Source organism: Lissotriton vulgaris, chromosome 10, assembly GCF_964263255.1.
Source record: "Lissotriton vulgaris chromosome 10, aLisVul1.2, whole genome shotgun sequence".
Classification (NCBI taxonomy): Eukaryota; Metazoa; Chordata; class Amphibia; order Caudata; family Salamandridae; genus Lissotriton; species Lissotriton vulgaris.
In genome coordinates this window covers 1,137,224,287-1,137,251,013 of record NC_141698.1, presented here as the reverse complement: position 1 = coordinate 1,137,251,013, position 26,727 = coordinate 1,137,224,287, and the positions used below count along the sequence as shown (strand labels likewise).

The window sequence follows — 26,727 nt, the reverse complement described above, 5'->3', positions numbered from 1 at the left end:
ACGACAGGCACACAGGACGAACTGACTGAATGGGCTCGGGTGGGACTGGAAGACGAGGAAGACTGCTGGAGGACAAAAGATGGAAACAAATGGCTGCTACCTAATGCCTATCTGATCCCCATATTGACCATGGGACATGTACCAGCACACATAGGATCTGCCCCCATGACCAAACTGATCACCAGAGTATGGCATAACAGCAAGATAGCAGAATCAGCAAAACGCCTAGTACAGCAATGCATAGTATGCCTGCAACGCAACCCAGGGAAAGGGACTGTAGTACCACGGGGAGGGTTTGGAGTCCCTGATCACTCCTACGAAGTCCTCCAGATGGATTACATCCAGCTAGAGAGGTGCCATGGTCTAGAATACGTTCTAGTGATCGTGTGCGCCTTTTGCAAATGGGTGGAGGCCTACCCCACCCGTGACAACACCGCCTTAGCTACTGCGAAGGTATTACTGAAAGAGTTCTTCCCCCGATATGGCCTTTGTAGAATTTTATGGAGCGACAATGGCCCCCACTTCGTAGCAGAAGTTATACAAAACATACTGAAAGGGTTGGGGGTAAAGCAGAAGTACCATGCCGTTTTCCACCCCCAATCAGCAGGCCTGGTAGAGAGACACAACGCCACGCTAAAACTGAAGCTAGCAAAAATAGTCGCCACGACTGGGTTGAAATGGCCCGACGCCCTCCCACTGGCATTGCTGTCAATGCGCTCCACCCCAACCAAACACCGACTGACCCCTTACGAAGTAGTCTTTGGCAGGCATATGAACATTTGGACGGCACCAAAGCCAACTTCCATCCATGATGTCCCCGACATACTAATGTCTGATTACTTGTACAAATTGACGAACAAACTAACTCTTATCCACCAACAGGTGCTGCATACCATTCCAGACGTGTCCAGGGGCCCAGGACATGATATCCAGCCTGGGGACTTCGTGCTGACTCGAAATTTCCAGAGGTCGAAGAGTCTAGAAGCCAGGTGGACGGGCCCCTGGCAGGTCCTGATTACCACCCAAACTGCCCTTCGAGTGGAAGGAAAGAAGAACTGGGTGCATGCGCACCACTGCAAGAAGATACCTCCAACACTGATGGCCCCCGGAGAAGTGAACAGCCAAGAAGAGCTCCTGACTAAAGACCGACCCACCCTGAGTTGCTATCCACAAGCAGAGACACTTGAATTGGCAGAGTTTCCCGACCCCACGGTACCATCCAAGGAGGGGTACAATTTAAGATGGACGAAAGGAGAGTGCTCCGACAAGCAGGCCACTAACTGAGTCAAAAGTCTCAGATCGGTAGCTAAAACTACAAGGCTACTGGGAGATACGCTAGATGAAAGTATGTGGTCCTGCCATTCGTCGAGTCTCTTGAAGGTGATGGAAGATCCCGGACGACCAAAGAACCACTGTGCCGACTCCAAACTTGCCAAACTGCACAGTGCAAAGACAATAACTCTTGTGGCAGCATCTCTCACCTAACTCTTGCTGATTGTTTCCATCTGGTACCTAGAAGAAAATGCTCCCGCTTACAGGACAATGTCACCCACCATGAAACCCACCACCAAGAAAGAACACTATCTGGTGTCACTGTCACCGCGCCTCTGAGAACGTCGCAAAGAGTTCTGGAACAATTATTTTGTAAAATTGTTGCACCAACACAATCTTGCTGCAAATGCCACCAACTGTTGGTTCTGTGGGTTGCTACCTCATGCCACTGAACATTCCATTCCTTTCATCACTTCACCTTTCTCTGTTCATGGATCCTGCCTTGTTAATGCTCCTGCAAGAGAGCTACAAAGACAATGCCACGTCCGATGGGACCATCAAACAGTTTTACAATGTGTTCTGGTTGAACAAAACGGGGAGAACCTCTGCTCCCTGTTGCCGTCTGACTTCGAATGCAACCTTTCCTATGAACATCCCTGCCAAAGAAAGAATTGAAATGCAGGTGTACCACATCCCAGCCAGTCTGAAGAAACAAACTGACGCAACTCTAACAGTGGCCTTATCTGTGGTGAACGTCTTTGGCCTCGTTTGCATCGAAGGCCACGGGACTAAGATTGTAGGTCACAGCTCTTGCCAGATAACGAGGACTCTGAACACTGCCGACCCCCCTTCATTTGTTGCATCACCCAACATGTACTTTATCTGTGGTACCAAAGCCTACACCTGGCTCCCAAAAGGCTGGGGAGGCACTTGCTACATTGCCTTTGTTCTGCCGCCAACCTACACAGCATCTGCAATCCATCACAGAGAAAGGAGGTCCAAAGACACAGAACGAGCAGACTCCGCCGCATCACAGTTCCTTGATGCAGCAAAATGACTCGTCCCGCTATGGGGCCCGATGGCAAACAGCCGAGCCATCCGACACCTATCGCTAGCAGTGGAAACAGCCTTGAACGTCACAGCCGGCATCCTCACCAACAACACAGCCGAGCTTCAGGCGGTCCGCTTGGTAGCTTTGCAGAACCGTCTTGTTCTAGACGTGGTACTAGCAGACCGTGGAGGAGCATGTTGCATCATCGGTGCCAGCTGCTGCACTTTCGTCCCTGACAGCTCGCCATCAGTCTACAAGGCAATTGCACATCGCCACTGGCTGGCATCAGAGATCCACCAAGAACCAGAGACAACCCTACCAATTGTGCCACCATTTAGAAAACTTTAATTAGGAACCTAGAGTCTCATATACAAAATGAGTGGCAGTGCAGCAGGCTTTCATGCTGTGCTGCCGTGAGTAAAAAGAGGTCAGGGATGCGTATGATCTACAAGATACTGTGCATTCCTGTCCTTTCCCCATTGCGCCAGAGCACAAACAGCAGCGTGCGCCAGCGCAGACGGCCTTGCCTCATGGTGCAAGGGTGCCTGCATTGCAGGGAGGATTGTTTTTGTGCAGGAAGGGAAAACTTCCTGCACAAAAACAACCATTGATGGTATTTTCCTTGTTCTATGCATACTACAGAATTCAGCACGCATATATAGAGGAAAAAATTAGGAGGAATAAAAAATATTTCTCCTCGTTGGGCAACTCCTAGGACTCTCCTGGGGAGGCGTAGGATTCTGACGCATTCCCAGCTTTTCAAAACATTGTAAATCTGGGAATGTGTCGGGTTCCATGGATGTTGCACGAGAACACCCAGATCAACACCCACGGATCACCCCTTTCACGCAGAGTAATGCATGAAAGGCGCCCATATTTACAAGGCCATGAAAAGTCATGCAGGGTGACTTTACGTGGCCTTTTAATATGGGCAAGCCCATTGTGCTGCCAGTGCGTCAAAACAAGAGACGCACCTGCCGCACAGTGGGCTTGTAAATGAGGCCCCTAATGTCTGTGGGAGCTGTTGCAGGAACAATTTACAGGTTCAGTCGTGTGCCTTGGGAAATTTAAAAGGTGACATCCTGCAGCGGTTCTAGTAAAAATATTCTGCTGTAGCTCTTGAGGATGGTCTGGGAAAGCGTCCCCCTTGGGGATTCGAAAGTAGATACTGCTCTCTTGATGTTCTTTGAGCACCCTCTCTATGATGTCTTTCTGTAGGAGAGTGTGCACTTCTTCCTGCAGGAAGTGTTGATAAGAGCATGTTACAGCGCTGCGAGTGGTTTTAGGCAAAAAAAACGTTTTGGACTACAGTTAGAACCCACCTGTCAGGCATGATTTCTGCCCAGTGAGAGGGAAATCATATATCCTGCCCCCAACAACTGACACGTGATGAGGAAAGGCAGGGAAAGACGCTATTTTGGGATGGCAGTTCCTTTGCTTGAGCCACCTTGGCCCCTGCCCCTGTTGTTACATTCTTGTTATATTTGTAGAAGCCCATTTTGTACTCCCTCCAAACTTGCTGGTGGAAGGACTGCTGCTGCCTGTGATTGGTGTGCATTTGCTCGTATGAGGTAATCTTTGCTCCTCCTCAAGCTTGCTGCTTGCCAAAAAAAGTCCCTAAATGGAGTGGTCTGGATCGCCACGATGGTGTTGCACCGCGGACTGCGATTCAACCCGCGATGATGCCCGCTTCTCATTCGCGAGCTTCTTCAAGCGTGTCGCGGTGCTGCAAGAAGGCCCGCTGTTGCTGTTTTGCCGTCGTGGGTGTGTCCTGTGGCGCCTGCTCTCTTTTTGTGTCGGGCACACTGCCTACCTATGCGGCGGCCCGTTATCCAACAATTTGCATGACAAGAATGCCGCAGCTCCGGTTTTAGAGCTGTGGCTTCTTATTTTCATATGTTGGGGCACTTTATTCTTACCTTCCTTTCACTGGATGTATATTTCTTTCTTCATTTCTTCCTGGGGTCATCTTGCCTTCCCATGATTCCATAGTCTTCTTCCCGAAGGCCTTAGGAAGTATCTGCTCTACCAATTCAAGATGACGACCTTCCTTTTCCTAATCCAAGATGGTGGTCACTTACTTCCTGTTCCTGTTTGGTTACTTCCTGTTCATGGGCAGTTAAAGGGCTGGATCCTTCATTTCCTTCCGTTGCTACACTCTTCGCTCCTGCTGGTGTGTCCTCGCTCCTGTTGGTATCCTGTGCTCCTGCATGGTATATCTGTGATTCGTGTGTCCTACCTTGTTCCTGATTTGGCCTTCTATTACGGTTTGGATTCCTGGCCTTCTTTTTCTCCTTCTGGCGGTTTCTTTCCTTCTTCCTCTTTATTCCCGGAGTTCCCACTTCCACCAGAGGTTTTCCCTACTGTTTTTTTTCCTCTTGGGCCTTCTTTTGGAGGGCACGGTCTGCTTTGACTACGTCATTGTCAGCGGCACCGTGGCTATACAGAAGAGGTCGTCCTTACCTTAGGCAGACCAGAACCCTCAAGAACCCCAGTAAGAACATCACAAGTCTTGACACATGGACCTTGCTGTCTCCAAATCTTTCTTTATTTTGTTCTCAGTATCTCATCAACCTGAGGGGTAAAAAGTTGTGGCCTCGTCAAACGGGAGGTTGAAAAGATGTTGCTAGACCTCATGCTTGAACACAGTGATACAGAGCCAAGCATGGTGCCTAAAAAATGGCACTGGTATTGAAGTCCCCAGATGTTGTGGCAGCAGCATCTAATACACAGCAAATGCTGGCACTAGAGATAAGTTTGCCTTCAGACACTATCTTCTCTTACCCGTTTACTGTAGTGTTATGGGAGTGTTTAAGGAGCTCTTACATCTCTTCTTACTGTGCCCTATCATTGCGTAACAGAAGTGCTTCTGAATTGGCGATCCACCAATGGGTTACTGCTCTGCCTGCCACATTTTCGCCTGCTGCATCAATCATTTTGCTCTTGTTATCTGGAGAGGCATCACCCGTGGCCGGAGCAGAGGCATGCTTACTGGCAGTGTTGATTACCAGAGAGTCGGAAGGAATCTTCCCTTTGATGTATGTTTGGTTGCTAGAAAAGAGTTTGAACTTTTTCTCGACCCTCGAGGTCACTACTCCTTAAAATTGCCAGGTCAAGACTTTAGCATGCCCTTTAACATAGGTAATAATTGCATGGTACGCTCAGATTTTGAGAGCCTACCACAAGGAAGTCAGCCTCATCCTACGCAACATGTGTGTACACCTTCTGATATGCTGCAGCCCAAGGAATCACCTCGCGATATGCTGTGGGGTCAGTAGGGGTGAGGCCCTTATTGGGTAGGGGGTCAGATCCGGGTCACCCTGGGGAATCCACTGTACTGTCACCCCTGGAGCCATCAGTGGGACCTTGGCCTGAGGGCTGGTAGTAAGGGTCAAAGGGACATACTGTCTCTTAATATGAAAGTGGGGACCCCTCCAGCAATGGCAGTGGGTGTGGTGGGAGAGGCAGAGGTGGTAGAGGTAGGGTTGGACTATGGACAGAGGAAGAACTCACTCACGGATAGGGTTTATGGACTCTGTGACGGTTGCGCAACTTGGATACCAGACCAGCTGGCCTTCTGTTTTTCCGATTCTGAAGGGGTTTCTTCCCCGAAGATATCAAGAGTTTCAGAACTGCTCTTCTGGTAGATCTTTCTGAAGGTGAGGCATAACCTGCAGGTGGATTCGTTGGGGTCGGGAAACAGGCACAATTTTCACACCTCCCGTTGGTCTGCCCATTGATTATTTCAAATGACAGCACCTGCAATTTTGAGAGGGTGCCAACTTTATCACCAATGCATCTTTTTCTGGCGAATAAGGACTGGAGGCAGATTAGGCCCAAGGGGCACAGGGTCCTCAATGCCCCAGAAAGCAGTCTTTGGTGCTGCCAATGGGGTTCCTACATTACATAGGTGAAGTGCCAGGGCTCAAATCAGACATGGTGGGATCTTAAATCAAATGAACAGGGCCAACAAATGTGTGTTCGGGACACAACCAACTCAGAGCCCACCAGCTGCATGTCTAAACCCCATGTGCAAAGTACACCAAGAGGAGAAACACCATATCTTGGGACTTGAGAGACTTCTTCGAAAAAAGCACAACTTGCTAATGTCTGGGCTAAATGGCAGGAGTATGTTAAGCATATGAATCACCCACATATGCAAGGAGAGGATGTGGCCTAATGGTCAGAACGGTCGACCTTGAAGCTGGGTTACCCGGTTCGATTTTTGGCAGGGGTGCTCAACACCCTTTGATTCTGGGCAAATCACTTGATCTCCCCTTTGCCTAACAAAATAAAATGAACATGTCCATCTGTAATGCAACAGGTGCTCATGTAGAGAGCTCTGATAAATTCACGCTATATAAAAAGAGCTTATCTGATATAAGGCACGACGGCCCACCATAGACATAGCATGCACATATCAATTATGTAGGCCTAACTAGGATATATACAGCACTGGGATCAACCTGGCCATGAGCCCTGCTCATGATCATAGCCCTAAGAATGACATCACTGTTTAAGAACCTCTGATATCCACCAAATCTTTGCTGGGGTGTCTATTGATCAGTAGCCGCTGGCAGGGAACAGGAGTGGCCAAAATATTTTTTGAAACACTTGCCTCTTCACAGCTGTGTCTCCTCAGTTGTTGCTTCTCTTCCTGGTGAATCCCGGAAGCAGAAAGCAAACAGGCTTTCCTAAGCCAACAGCAATGCTGCAGCGTTGTCATTTGTCTGAGCACCGTGGTTCAGCTTTCCGAGGGGTATTGGGAGCCTGTGCATGTTCTCCACCCAGGCTGTATATTACAACCCGGTGGAGAACAAGCAAACTGTGCATGACTGTTTGGCCGGCCTAAGACGGCCACCAGCTCTGCCTCGCTCTAACCAAGCCCCATCACTACGAAATATAAAATGATATTAACGATGCTATTATAATTGTATTTTTCCCATTTCCACTGCTCTGAAGGCAATGGCGTGACACTCTTCTGCCTTCGTGGAGGAGCCACCCCCTGCTATTTACACTTTCAAATTGAAAGGATGTCGTTGGAAGGCTCGGTCTTTGAGGTCTATTATTCCTTGACTTATATCCATCAGCTCTGGTTTCTCCTTGTACAGTTACATACGAAAATGCATCCCCCATGTCTCAATCACAGCATCAAGGACTAATGGGATTATGCTTCTTCCTAGAGATCACTATACTGAGGTCACATTTCTTTTGGACTTTCATCAGGTGTTTGTTTTGGGTTCTACATTAACATTCATTGATGGTGTTTTTCTGGTTGATGCTTTGTGATAGGCACATGCGAGTTTCATTGCCCTCCTCAGTGCTGGGTTCAGGTGTTGCAAGTCACTGTAGCCCTGATAACAAAAAGATGGTGTTTTGGCACCCGAGTGTATCTCAGTTAATGGTTATGCCTTCCTGCATATAATATGCTGCAGCCACCCGCTTACAGAAGCTGCGTATCCTTCTTTATCATCTGGAAGCTTGGTCTCACCTATATAGACAATATTAGCCGCTGCACCAATTATATCAATTACCGTGTAACACAACAGTCTACGGCCACATTTGGAGAATGTGAGAAAATGGGGTGGATTATGTGGTGTGGTTGTGCGACCTCACCATGTAATACACTCGCTCCCTCACACTGGTGCTTACCAGAGGGATCCAGAACGTGTGTTTAGCAGTACCATACAGTTGCTGAAGTTAGACTCCACTGGAATTCCAAGAGTGATACCTAAAAAAAGGTATTTGTGCCTCTAAAGCAGCTGTTGAGTTTTATCATCTTCAGCAGTATTGTTTCCAAAGGATTGCTACACTTTTTAAGGGATTGAGAAAAGTTAAAGTTGTGGCAAAGTTTTGCAAACGTTTCCACAAAGTTTTGCAAATGTTGGAGTCTATTCTACAGCAAAGGAAAAAAATCCAGTATTTGTAAAAAAAAAAAACAAAAAAAAAACAGCTACCCGGAGGCATCCCGCTGGGGGCCATCGACTTGCCCCTGTTTAGTATATGAAACTTGTCTACATCCCTGATCTTAGGACATAATAACAAACAAAGGACTACTATACTCTTTGCTATCTCTCTATCTTGGCGGCCATCTTAGACTAGTCATTCCTCATCACTTCACCATGCCTAACGAAGAGGCCATCTTAGGCTAGTCAAAATCTCTACCCTTCCATACACACTTCTTAACTTTACCACCCACACCTTCCTCGCACACACCATAGCTCTTTTCCTACACCTACACACACACACACACCCCCCCCCCCCTCACCTACCTCTTCCCCTTCTTCCGACATGGAACCCACGGGCAAACACACATATAAAATTAATTACCCCCCAGAGCTCTCCAAAAAAACGTTTTAAACACAACTTCTTAAAGTCCCACCCTGAAACCCCCTTTTTAGATACCTACTTCTCTCTTATCAATGGAGCTAAGAGCACCAATATCATTCTATACACTATACGCAGAGCACAATGGAGAAAAGCATTCCTCACCCTACTCACCATCTCAACCACTAGGAACACTGCCCATGGCATAACACTTTCCACCACACCATCCCAACTCTATTCAGCTAGAGAAACTGTCACTATCTACAACAACAGCACTATCTTAATTCAATCCACAGACAGAAACCGAGACCTATTTGACAACCTGTTCCCCACTTTCAAAGAATACATCTCTAACCCTCAGATCCCACACCATCCGGCCTCCAATCCCAACATCCTCAACTCCACAGCACCTCCTACCACTAACACGCACCTCCTCCCTCCCCCCAGTACTCTACTCTATCACCCCCCGGCTACAGACACTTCACACTCCTCTTCATTTCGCGCATGACCAAAAACTCACCATCACTCCATCCCAACTCTTCCCGGGAAGAACAACCATCACTATTTACAATAACGGAATTATCCTAATTCAATCCACAGACAAGAACCTGGAACTACTAGACAACCTGTTCCCCACGTTCAAACAATACCTCGCCAGTCATCAGCCCCCCACTCATAGCACCCGCAGGCCTATCACCCCTGAATCCAGAGCCCCCAATCACAACCCTCCTAACCTAGCTCAACCCCAAAACGACACGCACCTTCCCTCCACCCCCGGCACTCTAGACATTCACCCACCTAATGTAGCTACCTCTCACTCCACATTTACAGACATAGATCCCTCACCCACACATTCCAGCGGCACCCCCTCCCCCCCTATAACCTCACCTGGTCAGCCTCTCATACCTCACCCATTCCTGTCACCCCTGACACCACAGCCTCAAACCACATTCATTCTAACCTAGCCCAGCCCCAAAACGACTTGCACCTCTCCTTTACTCCCGACACCCTAGTCACTCATCCACCTACCGTAACTACCTCACTCCCGTCGAGCACAGACATAGTTCACTCCCCCTCTTACACCAACCTCCCCACCCCTTCCCCTCACACACCAGCCCTCATCCCCTTTCCCACCCTTGACACCACAGCTCCCACCCAAAACGACATGCACCCCCCATTTACTCACGGTACCTTTGTCACTCACCCACCTACCGTAGCTACCTCACATCCCTCAAGCACAGACATAGATCTCTCCCCCGCTTACAACAACTACCCCACCCCTTCCCCCCACACACCAGCCCTCATCCCCGTTCCTCTCATCCTCATTCCTCACACCCCTGATACCACAGCTCCCACCCGCAACCCGTCTAACCTCGATCAACATCGAACTGACACACACAAATGCAAACCCCACCCTTTATCCCCCCCCATTCTCAGCCCCCACTTCCACCCATTAACCAATCACACAGAACACACCACCTCCATCAACTCAACTCCACCCTTTCAAAAAAGTACCATCTACAATCCCACTACGCCCCCCAGTCTCACTACCCAACCTCCACCCCCTTCACCACTAATAAACGCCCATCCTCCACCCTACACTCCACGCCTACCACCAATACTCTCATCCACACTACCAACCTCTCCCCTTTGTCACCCACGACCGAGCCTCCCATCCCCACCTCCAACACATTTCCCACAGGGGACCACATTACGGCCTCTCTCCTCCAGCTCAAAGAAGACATGGACATCATCAAACAACAACTACTCTGTCTATCACGCTCCAGTCACCCTTCACCCAACACCCTCCACCAGATCAAACAGGACATCCACATCATCAAACAAATACTCAGCACACACCCCAGACACCACTCACGCGCCTCCTCCATCATCTCCGCTCCCAACTGGTCCTCCATCCGGGCGGCGAACTCTCGCACTCGACCACCACCGCACTGGACCTCAATCCCTGTTCACAATCGTGAAAACCGCCCCCATCGCTCCTGCAACCCTCTCTCGGACCTAGACACAATCACCCTCCTCCGCTCCTATGACTCAGCTCCCCATAGCAACACACACGACACTCTCACTGCCATTCCCACGATTCAATCTAATCCCCTTAGACCCCCCACGCTGAACAACAGAATCGCTATCCATAGTAACCCGAGTAAAGTCCCCCTCGCTCTAGAACACCCTTCCACCCTCGACACACCCCGTCTCAAATGCACTCTCCTCAACTGCAGATCAGCCGTTAGACACTCCGCCACTATCGCCGATCTCATCCTAAAATGGGATCTTGACTTAATCATCATGACTGAAACATGGCTAACAGAATCTTCTACACCTATAATGGACATTTTGGTCCCCCCCAACTACCACATCACTAGACTTGACAGGTCTGGCAATAAAAAAGGTGGCGGAATCGCATGTATATACAGGAGCAACCTCTCTGTCTTGAAAGTAACTTCCCCTTCCCTACCCTCCCCAACTTCCTGTGAATATATCTGCCTCGATATTCACAGTGAGGACAAACCGATCTGCACTCTGCACGGCATTTACCACCCACCCGGTGACAACCGTACCTTCTCCCAACAAATCATGGACATGATCTCAGCCAACTCCGGGCGACAACTCACACAAATATACCTTGGTGACTTCAACCTCCACTGGAACGATCATAATGATGCGGTGGTAAAAGGTCTGAAGAACTTCCTTAACGCCCTTGACCTCAATCAAATTTGCAACAGTCCAACACACAAGAAAGGCTCTATCCTCGACCTCATCATCTCCAAAGAGGCCACTATTAAACTCGAATCGATCCAACCCTGTGATTGGTCGGACCACCATACCATCACATTCTTCATCAATGAAAAAGTTAAATTTAACCCCGTTCAACCCGCCAGGCCCAAAGTCTGGAAAAGAGACATGAAAAAACTAATCTCAAACTCTCTGCCACCCAAAAGCTGCAACTTACTACTTCCTCCTGCTGGCGTTAAAGATGTCCAATCCTTGACTGATCACTATCTTAACACTATGACCTCAATAATTAATGAAGTCGCACCCTTGCAACTAAAAAAAGCCACCACAAAAATGTCCAATCCCTGGTACGACGGGAGTCTCAATGACGATAGACGCGCCATGCGAATGGCAGAGCGCACCTGGAGATCAGCTCCCTCCACACTGAACCTAAAAAACCTGATGAAAAGGAGAAACGCCTACTTCAGGAAAATAAAACGATCAAAATCAGACTTCTTCAGCCGTCAGCTTGACCAAGCCAAAAATCGTCCGAGAAAGCTGTTTGAGCTTATCCGAACACAATCCAAAGAACAACCCCAACATCTCAACACTATGTGCGAAGCTCCCTCATGCGAGGACTTGGCCTCCTTCTTTAACCAAAAAACTGACAACATAAAGAATGACCTCCTCATAGACGCAAGCCTCTATCCCAAACCCCACCGCATAGCACCCACTACACCAAAAAACAATGCCACCTGGTCAACCTTTCTCACCTACACGGAGGAAGAAATTGGCAAACTGCTCAGCACTCTGAAACCATCCAATCACCTCACGGACCCACTTCCTGCCAACGCTGTCAAAGTCCTTACCCCGTCGCTCCTTCCACTCTGGACCAAAATCATTAACAGCTCACTTCAACAAGGGATCATTCCCGACTCCCTCAAAGTTGGTCAAGTCACACCTTTGCTAAAGAAACCTACAGCTGACCCCTTTGACCTAAACAACTACCGTCCCATTACCAACATTCCGACTCTTGCCAAACTGCTGGAAAAATGCGCACAAACACAATTAACTAAACACATTACTCAGTTTGATCTCCTCAACTCTCATCAATCAGGCTTCCGAGCAAATCACAGTACTGAAACTGCTATGACTCACATAATCGACGACGCCCTCCAAATCCTAGATCATAACGATACTTGCCTCCTCACCCTCCTTGATCTCTCCTCTGCATTTGACACTGTCAAACATGAGAGCTTAATCGAACTACTAAACACGAGAATGGGCCTATCTGGAACTGTGCTCAAATGGTTCACGTCCTTTTTGCATAACAGGTCGCAGAAATTCAAGAGCAACAACTTGATGTCTGCACCAAGACCTGTATCGCTAGGCGTACCACAAGGATCCTCCCTATCCCCAACTTTGTTCAACCTAGTTATGGAACCTCTCACCACCTTGCTGCAAGAATCCAATGTACACTTCCACATGTATGCTGACGACACTCAACTCTATCTCAAACTACAATCACCCAAAGACATCACGCTCTTGAACTCAACGATCAGAAGCACCCAATCGTGGTTGGCCGCCAATCATCTGAAACTCAATGCCCTTAAAACAGAGTTCCTTCTGATCTCACCACCCGCGAAGAGCACTACCGCACAAATGTGGCTTAAAGACCTAACGGCACTCAATGTCCAACCCACCATCGTGGACTCAGCGAAATCTTTGGGCATAACACTTGACACCAATCTCAGCATGCAGGAACACATCAACAAAGCAACTAAGGGAGCGAACTACCAAATCAACACCCTTAGGAAACTTAAACCTTTCCTTCCAACCAAAGACTTCCAAACTGCGGTACAATCGCTAGTCATACCTCGAATAGAATACGGCAGCACCGCCCTCTGCGGTCTCCCCCTAGCCACTACGGCACCCATCAGAGCCTCTCTAAACGCCGCAGCGAGACTTATCACTGGATCAAAAAAACACTCACACATTTCCCCCGACTTCAAATCCCTGAATTGGCTGCCGTTTGAAGCCAGAATACACCTGAAAATCGCTTGTCTGACGCACAAGGCTGTCCACCTGAACTCACCTACATACCTCGCTCAGAAGCTGACGATTTCTGGAGGCTCCAGAAACACTAGAGGTACAAATAATCTTTTGCTAAAGCCTAAAAGATTCCGCAAGGAAAAAACCTATAAACGCTCCTTCTCAGGAATGGCTCCCAGGATTTGGAACTCGCTCCCCCCTGAAACCAGGCTCATCACCTCTACCATACTTTTCAAGAAAGAAGTAAAAGCGATCCTCATGGCTAAATACACTTGAACCACTACTGGAGATAAACTACAAAGACTTGATACTCATCTGTACTACTTGTCGAACCCTTTGTATTGTTATTTCGATTCTGAAATTGACTTATTGATTGTTTTATGTTATCACCTAAATGTACCTTTAACATGATTGATGTATCTGCGTATACATGCTCCCCCCTCTGTAAAGCGCGCTGATATCTGCGAAGATCTTGTTCGCGCTATATAAAACTTTCAAAATAAAAATAAATAAAATAAATCCCAGACGCGGATCTCCCCTCCTCCATCAACACCCCCAACGCCTCTACCCCACCCCCACATAACCAGCACCCCACACTTCCGACTAGCTTCTCAGAACACCCCACCTCCCCTGACTGCACCCCACACAACATGACTCTCTCCCAACCCATCTCCCCCACACTTTGCACTCCCACCACTCCTAGCCCTCACTCTTCCCTCAATCTCTTCCCCCCACTCTCAGTCCCCACTACCCCACCGTCACCCCCGCAACCCCCAGCCTCCACACTTCCCCCAATTGCCCTACCCCTCCTATCACTGATTCCCTGCCCAATAACACCTACACCATCACTAATCCTTTCACTCCCCTCCCCCCAACCTCCCTACCTACCCGAACATCAACACTCACTAACACCTCCAACTCCAACCCCTTCACTAACACCTCCACCCCACTCCCCCCCCTACTCCAGTAACCTAGGCACCTGCTCTCCTTCAGTGACCACCCCCAACTCCTTACCCAACCCCACGCTGGACATGATTATGTCCACCCTCCTCCAAGTGAAAGAAGAACTCCACACCCTCCAAGAGTTACTCCTCACACACCCCCCTCCCACCACCACTTCTCCACGTAACAACATATCCCCCTCACATCCTACTCACCCTACCACACAACACCCCCCACATTGGACCTATATCCCCTCTCGCAATACCACCAACCGCCCCCAACGCACTATCAATACACTTTCGGACCTTGACATACACACCCTACTAGAGGCTCCGTCCCCAACAACCTCACAAAAGTCCCCCTTACTCTAGATCCCTCCTCCTCCCTCTGCACCCCCAGACTCAAATGCACACTTCTCAACTGCAGATCGGCCCAAAGACACTCCTCGGAGGTCGCTGATCTCATCATTACTTTGGACCTTGACCTAGCCATCCTAACTGAAACATGGTTAACTGAATCCTCTACTCCTATCATGGATATCCTATTCCCCCACAACTACTGCATCATTAGACTTGACAGACCCAGGAAGACAGGCTGTGGAATCGCATGCACTTACAGGAGCAACCTTTCAGTTAATAAAGTCACCGCCCCCTCTCTTACCTCCTGTGAATACATCTGCCTTGATGTCATCAGCGAAAGCAAACCTGTATGTTCACTACACATCATCTACCACCCACCTGGGGACAACCTCACCTTCTCCCAACAACTCATGGACACAATCTCAACCAATTCAGGACAGCAAAACACTCAAATTTTCCTTGGCGATTACAATCTCCATTGGAATGATTGCAGTGACGCAGTGGTAAATAGCCTCAAAAACTCAACGCTTTTGACCTCACTCAAATATGCAACAGTCCGACCCATGACAAAGGCTCTATCCTCGACCTGATCTCCAAAGAGGACACTATTCAACTTGAATCAATCCAACCCTGTGACTGGTCAGATCACCATATTGTCACATTCTTCATCAATGAAAAAGTTAAACTTAACCCGGTTCAATCCTCCAAGCCCAAAGTTTGGAAAAGAGACCTGAAGAAACTCAACCCAAACTCTTTACCCCTTAACAGCTGCAATCTCCTACTTCCCCCTACCGGCGTTACGGACATTCAATTCTTAACTGACCACTATCTCAACGCTATGACCTCAATAATCAATGAGGCTGCACCGATGCAACTGAAAAGAGTCTCCACTAAGATCTCCAACCCATGGTACGACGGGAGTCTCAATAAAGATAGACGGGCCATGCGAATGGCAGAGCGCACCTGGAGATCTGCTCCCTCGACACTGCACCTAAAAACTCTGAAGAAAAAGAGAAATGCCTACTTCAGGAAAATAAAATGCTCAAAATCAGATTTCTTCAGACTCCAGCTCGACCAAGCAAAAAACCGTCCAAGAAAACTGTTTGAGCTAATCAGAACACAATCCCAATCATTCAGCACTATGGGCGATGCACCTTCCTGTGAAGACTTCTCTGCTTTCTTTAACCAAAAAACTGACAACATAAGGAGCGATCTCCTCATTGACGCAAGCCTTTACTCCAAACCCCACTGCATAACACCCACTGAACCAAAAAACAATGCTACATGGTCATCCTTTGGCACCTACTCTGAAGAAGAAATTGACAGACTGCTCAGCACCTTGAAACCATCCAATCACCTCACTGACCCCCTTCCTGCTAACGCTGTAAAAGACTTCACCCCTTTGCTCCTCGCACTCTGGAGTAAAATTATTAACAGCTCACTTCAACAAGGAACCATCCCTGACTCCCTCAAAGTTGGACAAGTCACACCTCTACTAAAGAAACCAACAGCCGACCCCAATGATCTAAACAGTTACCGACCTATTACCAACATTCCCACTCTCGCCAAACTGTTGGAAAAATGCGTTCAACTACAATTGACAAAACATATAGAGCAGTTTGATCTCCTCAACCCTTATCAATCAGGCTTCCGAGCAGGACACAGTACCGAAACTGCTATGACTCACATAATTGACAACGCCCTCCAAATTTTAGATCAAAACGAGACCTGCCTCCTCATCCTTCTTGATCTCTCTTCAGCATTCGACACCGTTAAACATGAGAACCTACTCGAACTATTAAACACAAGAATGGGTCTTTCTGGGACTGTTCTCCAGTGGTTCATTTCCTTTCTACACAACCGGTCTCAGAAATTCAAGAGCAACAACTTGATGTCCTCTCCAGTACCTGTATCGTTAGGTGTCCCCCAAGGATCCTCCCTATCCCCAACATTGTTCAACCTAGTTATGGAACCTCTCACCACCTTGCTACAAGCATCCAATGTACTTTCACATGTACGCCGATGACACCCAACTATATCTCAAACTACAATCCCCCAAAGACATTATGCTTCTGAACTCAACGATCAGAAGCACCCAATCCTGGATTGCCAATAACCACCTCAAACTCACTGCTCTGAAAACCGAGTTCCTTCTGATCTCACCTCCCGCGAAAATCTCTACCACTCAAACTTGGCTTAAGCACCTAACTGCACTCAATGTCCAACCGACCATCGTGGATTCCGCAAAATCTTTAGGCATAACACTTGACGCCAATCTCAACATGCAGCGGCATATCAGCAAGGCAACTAAGAGAGCGAACTTCCAAATAAATACCTTGAGGAAACTTAAACCCTTCCTCCCAACCAAAGACTTCCAAACTGCAGTACAAGCACTAGTCATCCCTCACATAGACTACGGCAGCATCGCCCTCTGCGGACTCCCCCTAACTACAACTGCACCCCTAAGATCTTCGCTAAATGCGGCAGCGAGACTCATCACTGGATCTAAAAAACACTCACATATTTCCCCTGACTTTAAATCCCTGAACTGGCAACCTTTTGAAGCCAGAATACATCTGAAAATTGCCTGCATGACGCACAAGGCTGTACACATGAACTCACCCGGCTACCTCACTCAGAAGCTGACAATTTCTGGCGGCTCCAGAACCACTAGAAACAAACAATCTTTTGCTGAAGCCTCGAAGATTCCGGAAGGAAAAAACTTACAATCGCTCCTTCTCAGGAATGGCGCCCAGGATCTGGAACTCACTCCCTCCTGAAACCAGGCTCATCTCCTCCACTCCTCTTATTAAGAAAGAAGTAAAAGCTATCCTCATGACTAAAAACACTTGAACTATTACTTTGGACTTGTTAAGACACTGCGCCGATCTGTACTACCTGTTTGATCTCTTTGCTCTTTTGTATTACTTGTATTATCGACTTACCTGATTGTCTATGCTCCCTCTTATTTGTACTATGTGTATTACTGACTTACCTGCCTGACTATGCTCCCTCATGTACCTACCCTACCACTCACTTATTACCTACAATTACGCTATGCCCAAATGCCTGTTATGCACTCTCCTGTTCTTACCCCTTGTCTTTGTAAAGCGCTCCGATATCTGCAAAGATCTTGTTCACGCTATATAAAACTTTCAAAATAAATAAAATAAAAATAAATCACCTTCCCATTCATTCCTATGGGCCTGGAGGCCTATAGGAATGAATGGGAAGCCATTCACTATTACCGATTCTGTAACTACCGAATCAGCAATAGGGGGATGCTGCATACTCAAGGGTGGCAGGGTGTCACATGGACACCCTGTTGCACCCCTGAATCGTGCATGTGTGCACACGTGGCGCACATACATGTCTTAAGGACACGTATGTCTGCCACATGGCACTGAGAAAAAAATCAAAAAAGTGCTTTATGTAAGGTATTCAGTATTTACCACCAACCTGTAGTTGGTGGTAAATAACCAATCCTTAATGCTAACATGCACTCATTTGAGTGCCTCCTACATAGCTCGGTGGCTATAGCAACACATCTTAATGCTTAACCTGCATGGGACAGAAATTTCAGACCTAACACCAGGGTTCTCGCCCACCCTCTCTCAAACAAACCTATGGGCAGCCTTGATTAAACAACTCTGTAGAGCTTCTGAGCCAGCCAGTAGGTCACAACAGAAAAACACCTAGTAGTATGGAAGTGGTTAAAACAAATCCCCCTAGAAAAAACGTGGAAACTGGAAATGTTTCAGTGGCTCTTAAACTTGCCCTTGTGTACAGAATGTGGGATATTCAAGGATTAGTTAAATAACGATTGCTGCATTTGTGAATCAGGGTTTAATTACAGTACAACATACCTTCCTTCTGACTGCCTATTATTCTTGTAAGAGAGAAACAAAAACATGTTGGCCTACATGGATTCATGGTATAACATCAAGCAGGTATGCCCTAGCTCTACCTTGGACATTTTTGATACAGCTGTGACCACCAACAAATTTGTCATACTTATTCAGAGAACGTCTTAATGCTGAAGAATGAGTTTAAGACAGTAAAATTTAGAACTGTCATGTTGGTATTATAAATTGTGACTGCAGGAACTAATTTGTTGTTTGATATTGCTATTGAAATTTTGTTTTGAATTATTTTAAAATGTATTTCTCACACTGTAATTCTTTAAAGTAATTTCTTAGAAATAAATACCTTTTTATAAAAAATAAAAATAATTAGTCCACCAACAATTAATCTTCATGGTCCTAGACATAGGCGGCGAACCTTTCCTCCAGTACCCTTTGACTGGCCAATTGTGGTGCCCCTTTGAGCTCATCCATATCACCTAGCCTTCTTTAGATCTTTCACTTAAGCCGATCCACTATGTTGACTTCAAACTTTACATCTATACAGATGATACAAAAATGTTCATCTGCAAGTTTAGCACAGGATTAGAGTTCAGTGAATTTAAAATCCGGACTCTTTCAGAGAAAGCAGTGGATGGCTGGACAATAACTCAAACTCATCACCAGTAAAACTGAAATAATGAGATTCCATAGCGTTAGTTTTCATTGGCCTGAGACAGTGGACAGGTGTCTAACTCCAGTGCTAGTCCAACAAGAGAAAAAGCAAAAAAATATATTGATGCAGATTTAAATTTCTCATCGGATTCCATATTTGGGATCAAAATGAAAAAGTCCTCCCTTTGCTAAACGAGGATGAGAATCATCAGCTAAATCTGCTTTAGTAGGAGTCTGCCTAAATTATTCTTATATCCTCCATTTGTGATGATCCCTGTACCTTATAGGTAAATTGCAGCCCGGACTGCTGTAGGGGAACCTTAGTTCTCCCATACTGCACCTCGCCTAAAAGCCTTACTCTGGCTTCTAATACAGCCTCAAATTTAATTTAAAAAGCTCTGTCTAGCACACAAAAGCAGTCTATGGCTAGGTGTCTACCTTCTTTGCTCCCGACTTAAGCAGAACATTATTGTCCATTTATTAAATCTCATAATACACCCCCCCTACAGTACATTGCTGTAGAAAAACTTGATTGGCCAATATTTCGTTTCTTGCTCCTAGCTTATGGACTTAAAGCTCATATCTTTTCACGTTGTGCTCCTATCTTTGAACGGCTTTCTGTTTTGGAAACATGTAAATTGTTACGGAACCATGCGTTTGCATCCCAATACCTAGAAGCTGTTTGTTGATGTGGCGTGATTCATAAATTACACCTCACCTAACATCTCCAACTAAGCTACAACTTATTTTTAGAAACTCTCCTACACTTCACCCCTATCTTGCCTCCCTATTTTTCCAATCACATCTGCTCACTTCCATCTCTGTTTGAGAACCTTCACCAACAATTTTATAGACCTACACAAACAGCCAGCAGGAATCCTTACATACTTACTCACCAGCATTATCCAGTACTATGGACTGACACCTGGGATGTGCCTTTTCTAGCTGCTCTATCCTCTGACAAAAAGCACATGGTTGTGACTGCTGTACTAAGATCTCCCTGGGACTGCACAAATTCTTTTTACTGGGAGATAAACCAATTTTCACTCCATAATATGCAAGTGACCCAGAACATAGCAACCTGGTTAGCTTCCGATGAGCATGTATCAGGTGCACCAGTTCCATTCTTCAGAAACTTCACTGGCTTCTTAGGACACAACAAATGTATTTTAAAAGTCAGCGCATAAGATTGTACCAGGTGATACACCAGCTTTTATTAACAATCACACCCACGGCGATCATCACAGAAGGCAACTTCATGTGCTGACATACTGATGGTATTAAAGACCAGCTACTATAGAGCTGGTGAATGCAGCTTTGCCGATTGCGCAACAAGGCTCTGGAACTCTCTTCCAGATAGATTATGCCTTGGAAAAATATTATTTTAGTTCAGGTGCCTTCTTAAAACTTGAATGCAGACCTTCTCTTGTTTTTTTTATGTTTTCCACTTCTTGTTCAGAATTGTCCTTCACTAACGCGCCTTGAGACATTTGGTTATTGGGCACTCAAAGAAAGTAACATAACTTAGCACAGACACATTAAGTTGAAACTGACATCATCTGTACTTTAACAAGTCCCAATTTCGGATGGCATCCTCAGAAACGAACATCAAAGCCCTAAAACGGTTGATAGTCTTGCAAAGTCATAATAATGGCAAAATGCACAATGTACAAATGTCTCTTACATAGAACGTATCAACCAACACTCTCGAAGACAAAGGTTGCACTTACCCACACCACACCCTTCCCACCAACCAGGCATAACCAGCATGTCTCTATGGGTGAGGTAAAAAGATAATGGGGAAACACTAGTGCCAGCAATCACAGCGGAGAGATGTCCTGCTGCATTTTTTCAGGGTTCGAAAAATCCACTCGACCGCTCGCATATGAGAGCTAAATTTAACGAGGTCGAGCTGCTTTTAGGTCCTACTCGCCCTTTCTGGCGAGTAGGAAGACAAACTAACTTTTGTCCTCTGTCTGTGAAAACGGAGCAAATGTGACAAGATAACAAGATTTAAAGGCATTTTTATTGCTCACAAAGGTAATGAGCAATAAAGATGCCTTTAAATCTTGTTATCTTGTCACATTTGCTCCTCTTTCAGAGACGGAGGTCAGGTAGGTTGGAGTGAGGGCGAGGAGATTTTTCAAGTAACTAGTACTGCAGGACTAATACCATTTTTGGGATTTTTCGAGCCCTGTTTTTGTACATCTGGGGTGTTTTTATGTTATAACTGACAGGAAGAACTCCATCTACTGAGCTCAAGGTTGACATGGAGCTGTGAAATAAAACCCTGTTGGACATTCCCCCATAAGTAAGCCATATTGCCGGGAGAACATCCTGGGTTTGGAAAGTGGAGCCGTGCACAAATTGGAGAGCAAATGCAGGGCCTGGGTAAAATCAAAACTGAACATCAGTTCTAATACATTACTGGTATATAAACAGGGTAAAAGTCCTAAAAAAAAAAAAAGAAGTGGGGGGGTCTAACCTAGTTAATCAGTATGCAAGTGGCATCACAGCGTGTGACATCACAATCAGTGATATCAGATCTTAAGCCCTCACATATATGGTTAGCAGGTGTTTCATGAGTACATTTCGAGTATACTTGCAAACCCTCCTGATTTAGGCAGAAGATTCACACTTTTGTACGCTACACATAAAACAATGTTACCCATTGTCAGCGTTAAGCTTTCTGTAGCCATAGTGCTTTAAAAGAAATAGTGATATTTAAATTACTACAACGCCTCCTCAAGGGTAGTAAGCGTATATAAATGCTATTTATTTTGTGCAAATACGGGGAAAGATTAACACATCTGAGTTCTAACAGTGCATTCATATCTCCTAAACCGAGCCTGAACAAAGTGAAAAGCTGCCTTTCTTAAGTATGTGTGATGTGCTAACAAGGTGCGAGCCTTTGTTTCCCCTCTGCTGCATATGCATCAGGTGTGAGGCTCCTGACTGCTGCCAGCCAGGAAACTCCAAACAAAAGGAGGCTTGATGACCTCCGAGACTCGCCCTTTGCTATGGCAGAGTATCCCAGCAGGAGTCAGAAATAAGAGAACCCTGTCCCCGCCTGCACGGTGTGGTGAACGAAAGCAGACAATGTGCAGGCGCTGCTGAAAGTATCCCGGTATTTGGAAATTACACCAGGACAAATTCAGCATCTTTTTTAGTGGGGCCCAACTTCTTGGGAGGGTGGATGGCATTCCACCCTGTGAAAGAAGGGGTGGGGGGGGGGGGGGGGCGTCCACCCACGTGGACCTCCGATTTGTGCCATAGGTATAAAGAATGAAAAAACACACTTTTTATTGCGTGGTGTGCATACTTGTGTTCTGCAGAGTGCAACATGCCATGTTTTACTCAAACTATTCTAAAGTTAGAAGGAACAGAATTAAATGGTGCTTCTGTGCCTCCATGCAAGGCAAATTCATTATTTTTGTTGGATATTATGTGCCACGATGACAAAACATGATAATATCACAACAGAAAGTGGCATTCGATTGTGTCATTTGCCTTTTCTCAACACATAACATACCCATCTCGGATCCAAAGTTAAGCCTCCACTGATGCATCATTCTAGTGCCCTGCTGTTTATACAGTACACAAAACGTATTGAACTGAACCATAGCCGTCCATTGATAGCCAAAGAAAACCATATTAATCAACCTTAGATTAAAGAAAGATTACATTTGGGACTGTAAGCATTCAGATTTGTGCTGTCCAGGTCGCATGCGGCTTCATAACCAATCTACTCCACAATTAATACAACTTGTAAATGAGATGTGCACGATTTCTTGAGCAAATGCATGACTCAACCAGGATATTTGATAAAGAATATAAACCTGCGATTTACCAGCACCAAACTCTGCAGCAGCTACATTAACTATTAAGGCAGTCCTGCTTTTCTGACGCAACCTAGCATTTATTTGCAGACTTCACCAATTAATATAAAGGTTGTGCACTTGTTTGTTTTGTGTTCAGAGCTTTTTTATACAGCAATGTGTATATTCACTGAACTGAAAATTATGCACTCTAAAAAACTATGACTGTGATAAGGGTGAAGTTTTGAAGAGCACTGAATTCTACTTTTTATCCATCAGCAATAAGCGAATACATTGTTTATTAAAATTAGATTAACAAAAAAAGTAAGGAAAGAAGCAGAGAATTTAAAGTATATTTCAGAAGAAAAGGTTTGGTCACAGAAACAATGTTTCTATTCTTTAATCATCTGAGAACTCTTCGTCGAGATTAATATCGGTGGTATCAATGTCCTCCAAGTCCATATTGTCCAAGTCATCGTCCAGCTCTAGGAGAGCCTTCTCATCCTTTGTCTGTGCTGGCAGGTCAATGAGGACAGGATCTGGCGATGCAGGTAAGTCAGAAGATGTAGGAGACACTGTGGCACCTCCTTCTGGCTCCTGCGCTTTCACGACTCCTGGTTTGAAGCCTTTCGCTTCGTCCAAGACATTTCTCTCTTCATTTGGAGTGACAAGTGGGTACTCCCTGGCTGGACGTACTAGATTTCCATTTTCTTTCAGGTACTGTTCAGCCACAAAAGCTTCTCGTAAACCAGGGAAAAGATTATCATATTCGGTGGGGTCTGCGAGGGAGTCTGCGGCTTTCTGATTCACCTTTGCGAGGGACTCGCGCCACAGCTTGACAACTCTTGAAACCTCATGCGGCAAATATGTACGAGCCAGGAAAGCAGCTTCGGGCAACCGCCCTGTAGTAATTAATAGTTCCAAGCATCGATCAAGCTTTCCCTGCAAGAAATAGCTGAGGAAGGCCACATTGTTTTTGCCATCTTTCTCTGCTCCTTCTGCCAGTTTATTAACCATAGTGGCATTTCCCGAGGCGGTGGCAAGAAGCAAGAGACCACCATAATCCTGTGCATGGTGTAGACACTCCTGGGCCAGGCCAAACTGACACTTACTGATGGCTAGCTCTGCCAGCTGCTTCCACTTCTGCTCCACCTCTGCTTCAACTGCCAGCTGGTAGGCAATCTTCAGCTCGCCAAGCTGCAGTGCCAGCTCAAAGCGATGTTCAGGATCACTGGAGACTGCGAGGGCTTGTTGTTTGAACCCCTGCTTTTCCAGAAAGTGTGCCACCCTGGTCCGCTGCTCCTTTGGAATTGTTGGAAGGACTTTGTCCGCCATGCTGAAATCTCTCCTCATCACGGCCGTCTGGTACTCCAGCACCGAGACCATCAGGGAGTAACTGACTATGTTGAGCTCCTTGTCACCGAGGTACAGCCTGTTATCCTTGGGAATATACCCCAGCAGGTACATGGTTCTGTCCAGGTGGGCAATGGTGACAATCTCCCCTCCAACATAGTAGTTGAGTCTATTGACGGAGCTGGTGTAGATGAAGCAGTCCCCCACCCACAGGCCGGTTTTCACAATCTCTTGGATTTCTCCAAGCACCTCAAAGGCGTCTTCGATGCCATCTTCCGTCACTCCCTCGTGGGTTTCTTGGGCAGTAGCCACCTTCTCAGACATGTACTTTAGGATGAAAAAGGATTCTTCAGTGGCAATGCAGACCAGTTCGCCCGAATCCGACCAGAAGATGCACTTGGGTTGAATCTCGATCCTGCGGACCAGTTCGGTGTTGTCCCAGTCGTAGAAGGCCAGCCCGTTGACGGAGCGGACCCCCAGGAGGAAGCCCCCGTAGATCCCCTCGGCTCCAAAGTCGGGCTTGAAGGACTTCTTCTCCTTGAAGTTCTTGAAGATCTTGACCAGGCTGTTGCTCTCGCGGATGGCGTACTCGGAGGAGTCGTGGGCCCAGGCGAACTCCTGCGCGGAGCCGAAGCTCTTGTTGCGCAGCGCCATGGCCGTGTAGATGATGTACTCGCCGTCGCCGCAGACCACCACGAAGCGGCCGTTGGGGTTGTGCTGGATGGTCTGCGGGTAGATCTCGCAGCTGCCCATGTCCTTGACGGCCAGCGGCAGCCGCTCGCCGTCCTTGATCTCGGCGTCGCCCATGGCCTTCAGGTTGGCCTGCTGCACCTCGGAGTGGCGGGCCCAGATGATCTTGCCGTTGGCGTCCATGGACATGGCCGGCTCCTCGCGGCCCAGCTTGACGATGAGGCTGCCCTCGTCGTAGCCCAGCGCCACGTTGTTGGAGCCGCGCAGGGCGGCCACGCACCAGACGCGCTCCATGCCATAGTTGAGCGTGCTCTCCAGGCGGTAGGTGCTGGCGTGCCAGAGCCGCACCGTACCGTCCTCGGAGCCGGTGATCACGATGGGCAGCTCGGGGTGGAAGCTCACGCACGACACGTTCTGCGCGTGCCCCTCCAGCGTCTGCACGCACGTCTTGTTCTGGTAGTCCCAGATCTTGACCAGCCGGTCGTCGGCGCCCGAGATGAGGTAGGGCTTGTCGCCGCCGCTGTAGTAGTCGAGGCAGTTGACCCCCTTCTCGTGGCCCTCCAGCGTGAAGTTGGGCGCCGAGGAGCCCAGCTGCCAGACCTTGATGGTGCGGTCCAGCGAGGCGCTGGCGAACTGGTTGTTGTCCTTGGGGTTGATGACGATCTGCATGACGTAGTGCGTGTGGCCCTCGAAGACCTGCGCGCAGGCCCACTTCTTGTCCCAGTCCCAGAGCTTGACCAGCATGTCGTCGCTGCTGCTCAGCAGGTAGGGCTGCGTGGGGTGCACGGCCAGGCAGCGGATGTAGTCCGAGTGCGCCTCGAAGGCGTGCACGCGCTCCAGCGTGTTGTAGTTGAAGACGCGCACCTGCATGTCGTCGGCGCCCGTCACCACCCAGTGCTTGCGGGCCACGAAGCGCGCGGCGCGCACCGGCAGGTCGCACACCTCGAAGGTCTTCACCAGCGTCTGGCTCTCGTGGTTCCAGGCGCACACGCTGCCGTTGTACAGGCTGGCCAGCATCCAGGGCTCGCTGGGGTGCAGGTCCACGCTCTTCACGCGGTCCGAGCGCGCCGTCAGCTTGCGCTTGATGTCCAGGCGCAGCGGCATGCTGGCGGCGGAGGAGGGGGCCGGGCCGGGGTCACTGACAGCCGGGCAGCGGGCTCTGGGTACCGCGGCCTCGGTCACTGACAGCCGGCTCTGGGTACCGCGGACACTGACAGTCGGCGGCTCTGGGTACCGCGGCCTCGGGCACTGGCAGCCGGCTCTGGGTACCGCGGCTTCGGGCACTGGCAGCCGGCTCTGGGTACCGCGGCCTCGGTCACTGAGCTCGGGGCGCCGCCGCTCAGACACTAACAACCGGACCGCAGCCTCGGCTACTGACGTGGAGCTTCCGGGAGAGGGCACAGCTCTCGCGAGACTTCAGGAACCAGTAAAAATGACAGGACGTGGAGCTTCCGGGCCAGCCCGGCACAGATCTCGCGATACTTCAGGAGCACCAACAGAAACGACGGGACGTGGAGCTCTTGAGACAGACATTCCAGACGTGGCGGAACGTAGCGCTCAGACACTACACCGCTAACCTTTCTCACGTCATGTGCCGCCCGCGGACGCCATGT

The 26,727-nt window shown here is 47.8% G+C and overlaps 1 protein-coding gene across 1 annotated transcript; it reads right to left on the bottom strand.

Moving 5' to 3' along the window:
* Positions 1–20,447: 20,447 nt before the first annotated feature.
* Positions 20,448–26,525, bottom strand: COPB2 (coat protein complex I subunit beta 2). The gene is made up of 2 exons (XM_086942227.1): positions 21,447–26,525; positions 20,448–21,094 (listed from the first exon to the last, which is right to left on the bottom strand). The coding sequence occupies exon 1, from the start codon at positions 26,216–26,218 to the stop codon at positions 23,471–23,473; it is 2,748 nt and encodes a 915-aa protein (XP_086798353.1). The 5' UTR covers positions 26,219–26,525; the 3' UTR covers positions 20,448–21,094; positions 21,447–23,470.
* Positions 26,526–26,727: the final 202 nt, after the last annotated feature.

Bases quoted from the DNA above. Each gene is read 5' to 3' on its own strand.
- COPB2 (XM_086942227.1), bottom strand. From the start codon at position 26,218: ATGCCGCTGCGCCTGGACATCAAGCGCAAGCTGACGGCGCGCTCGGAC.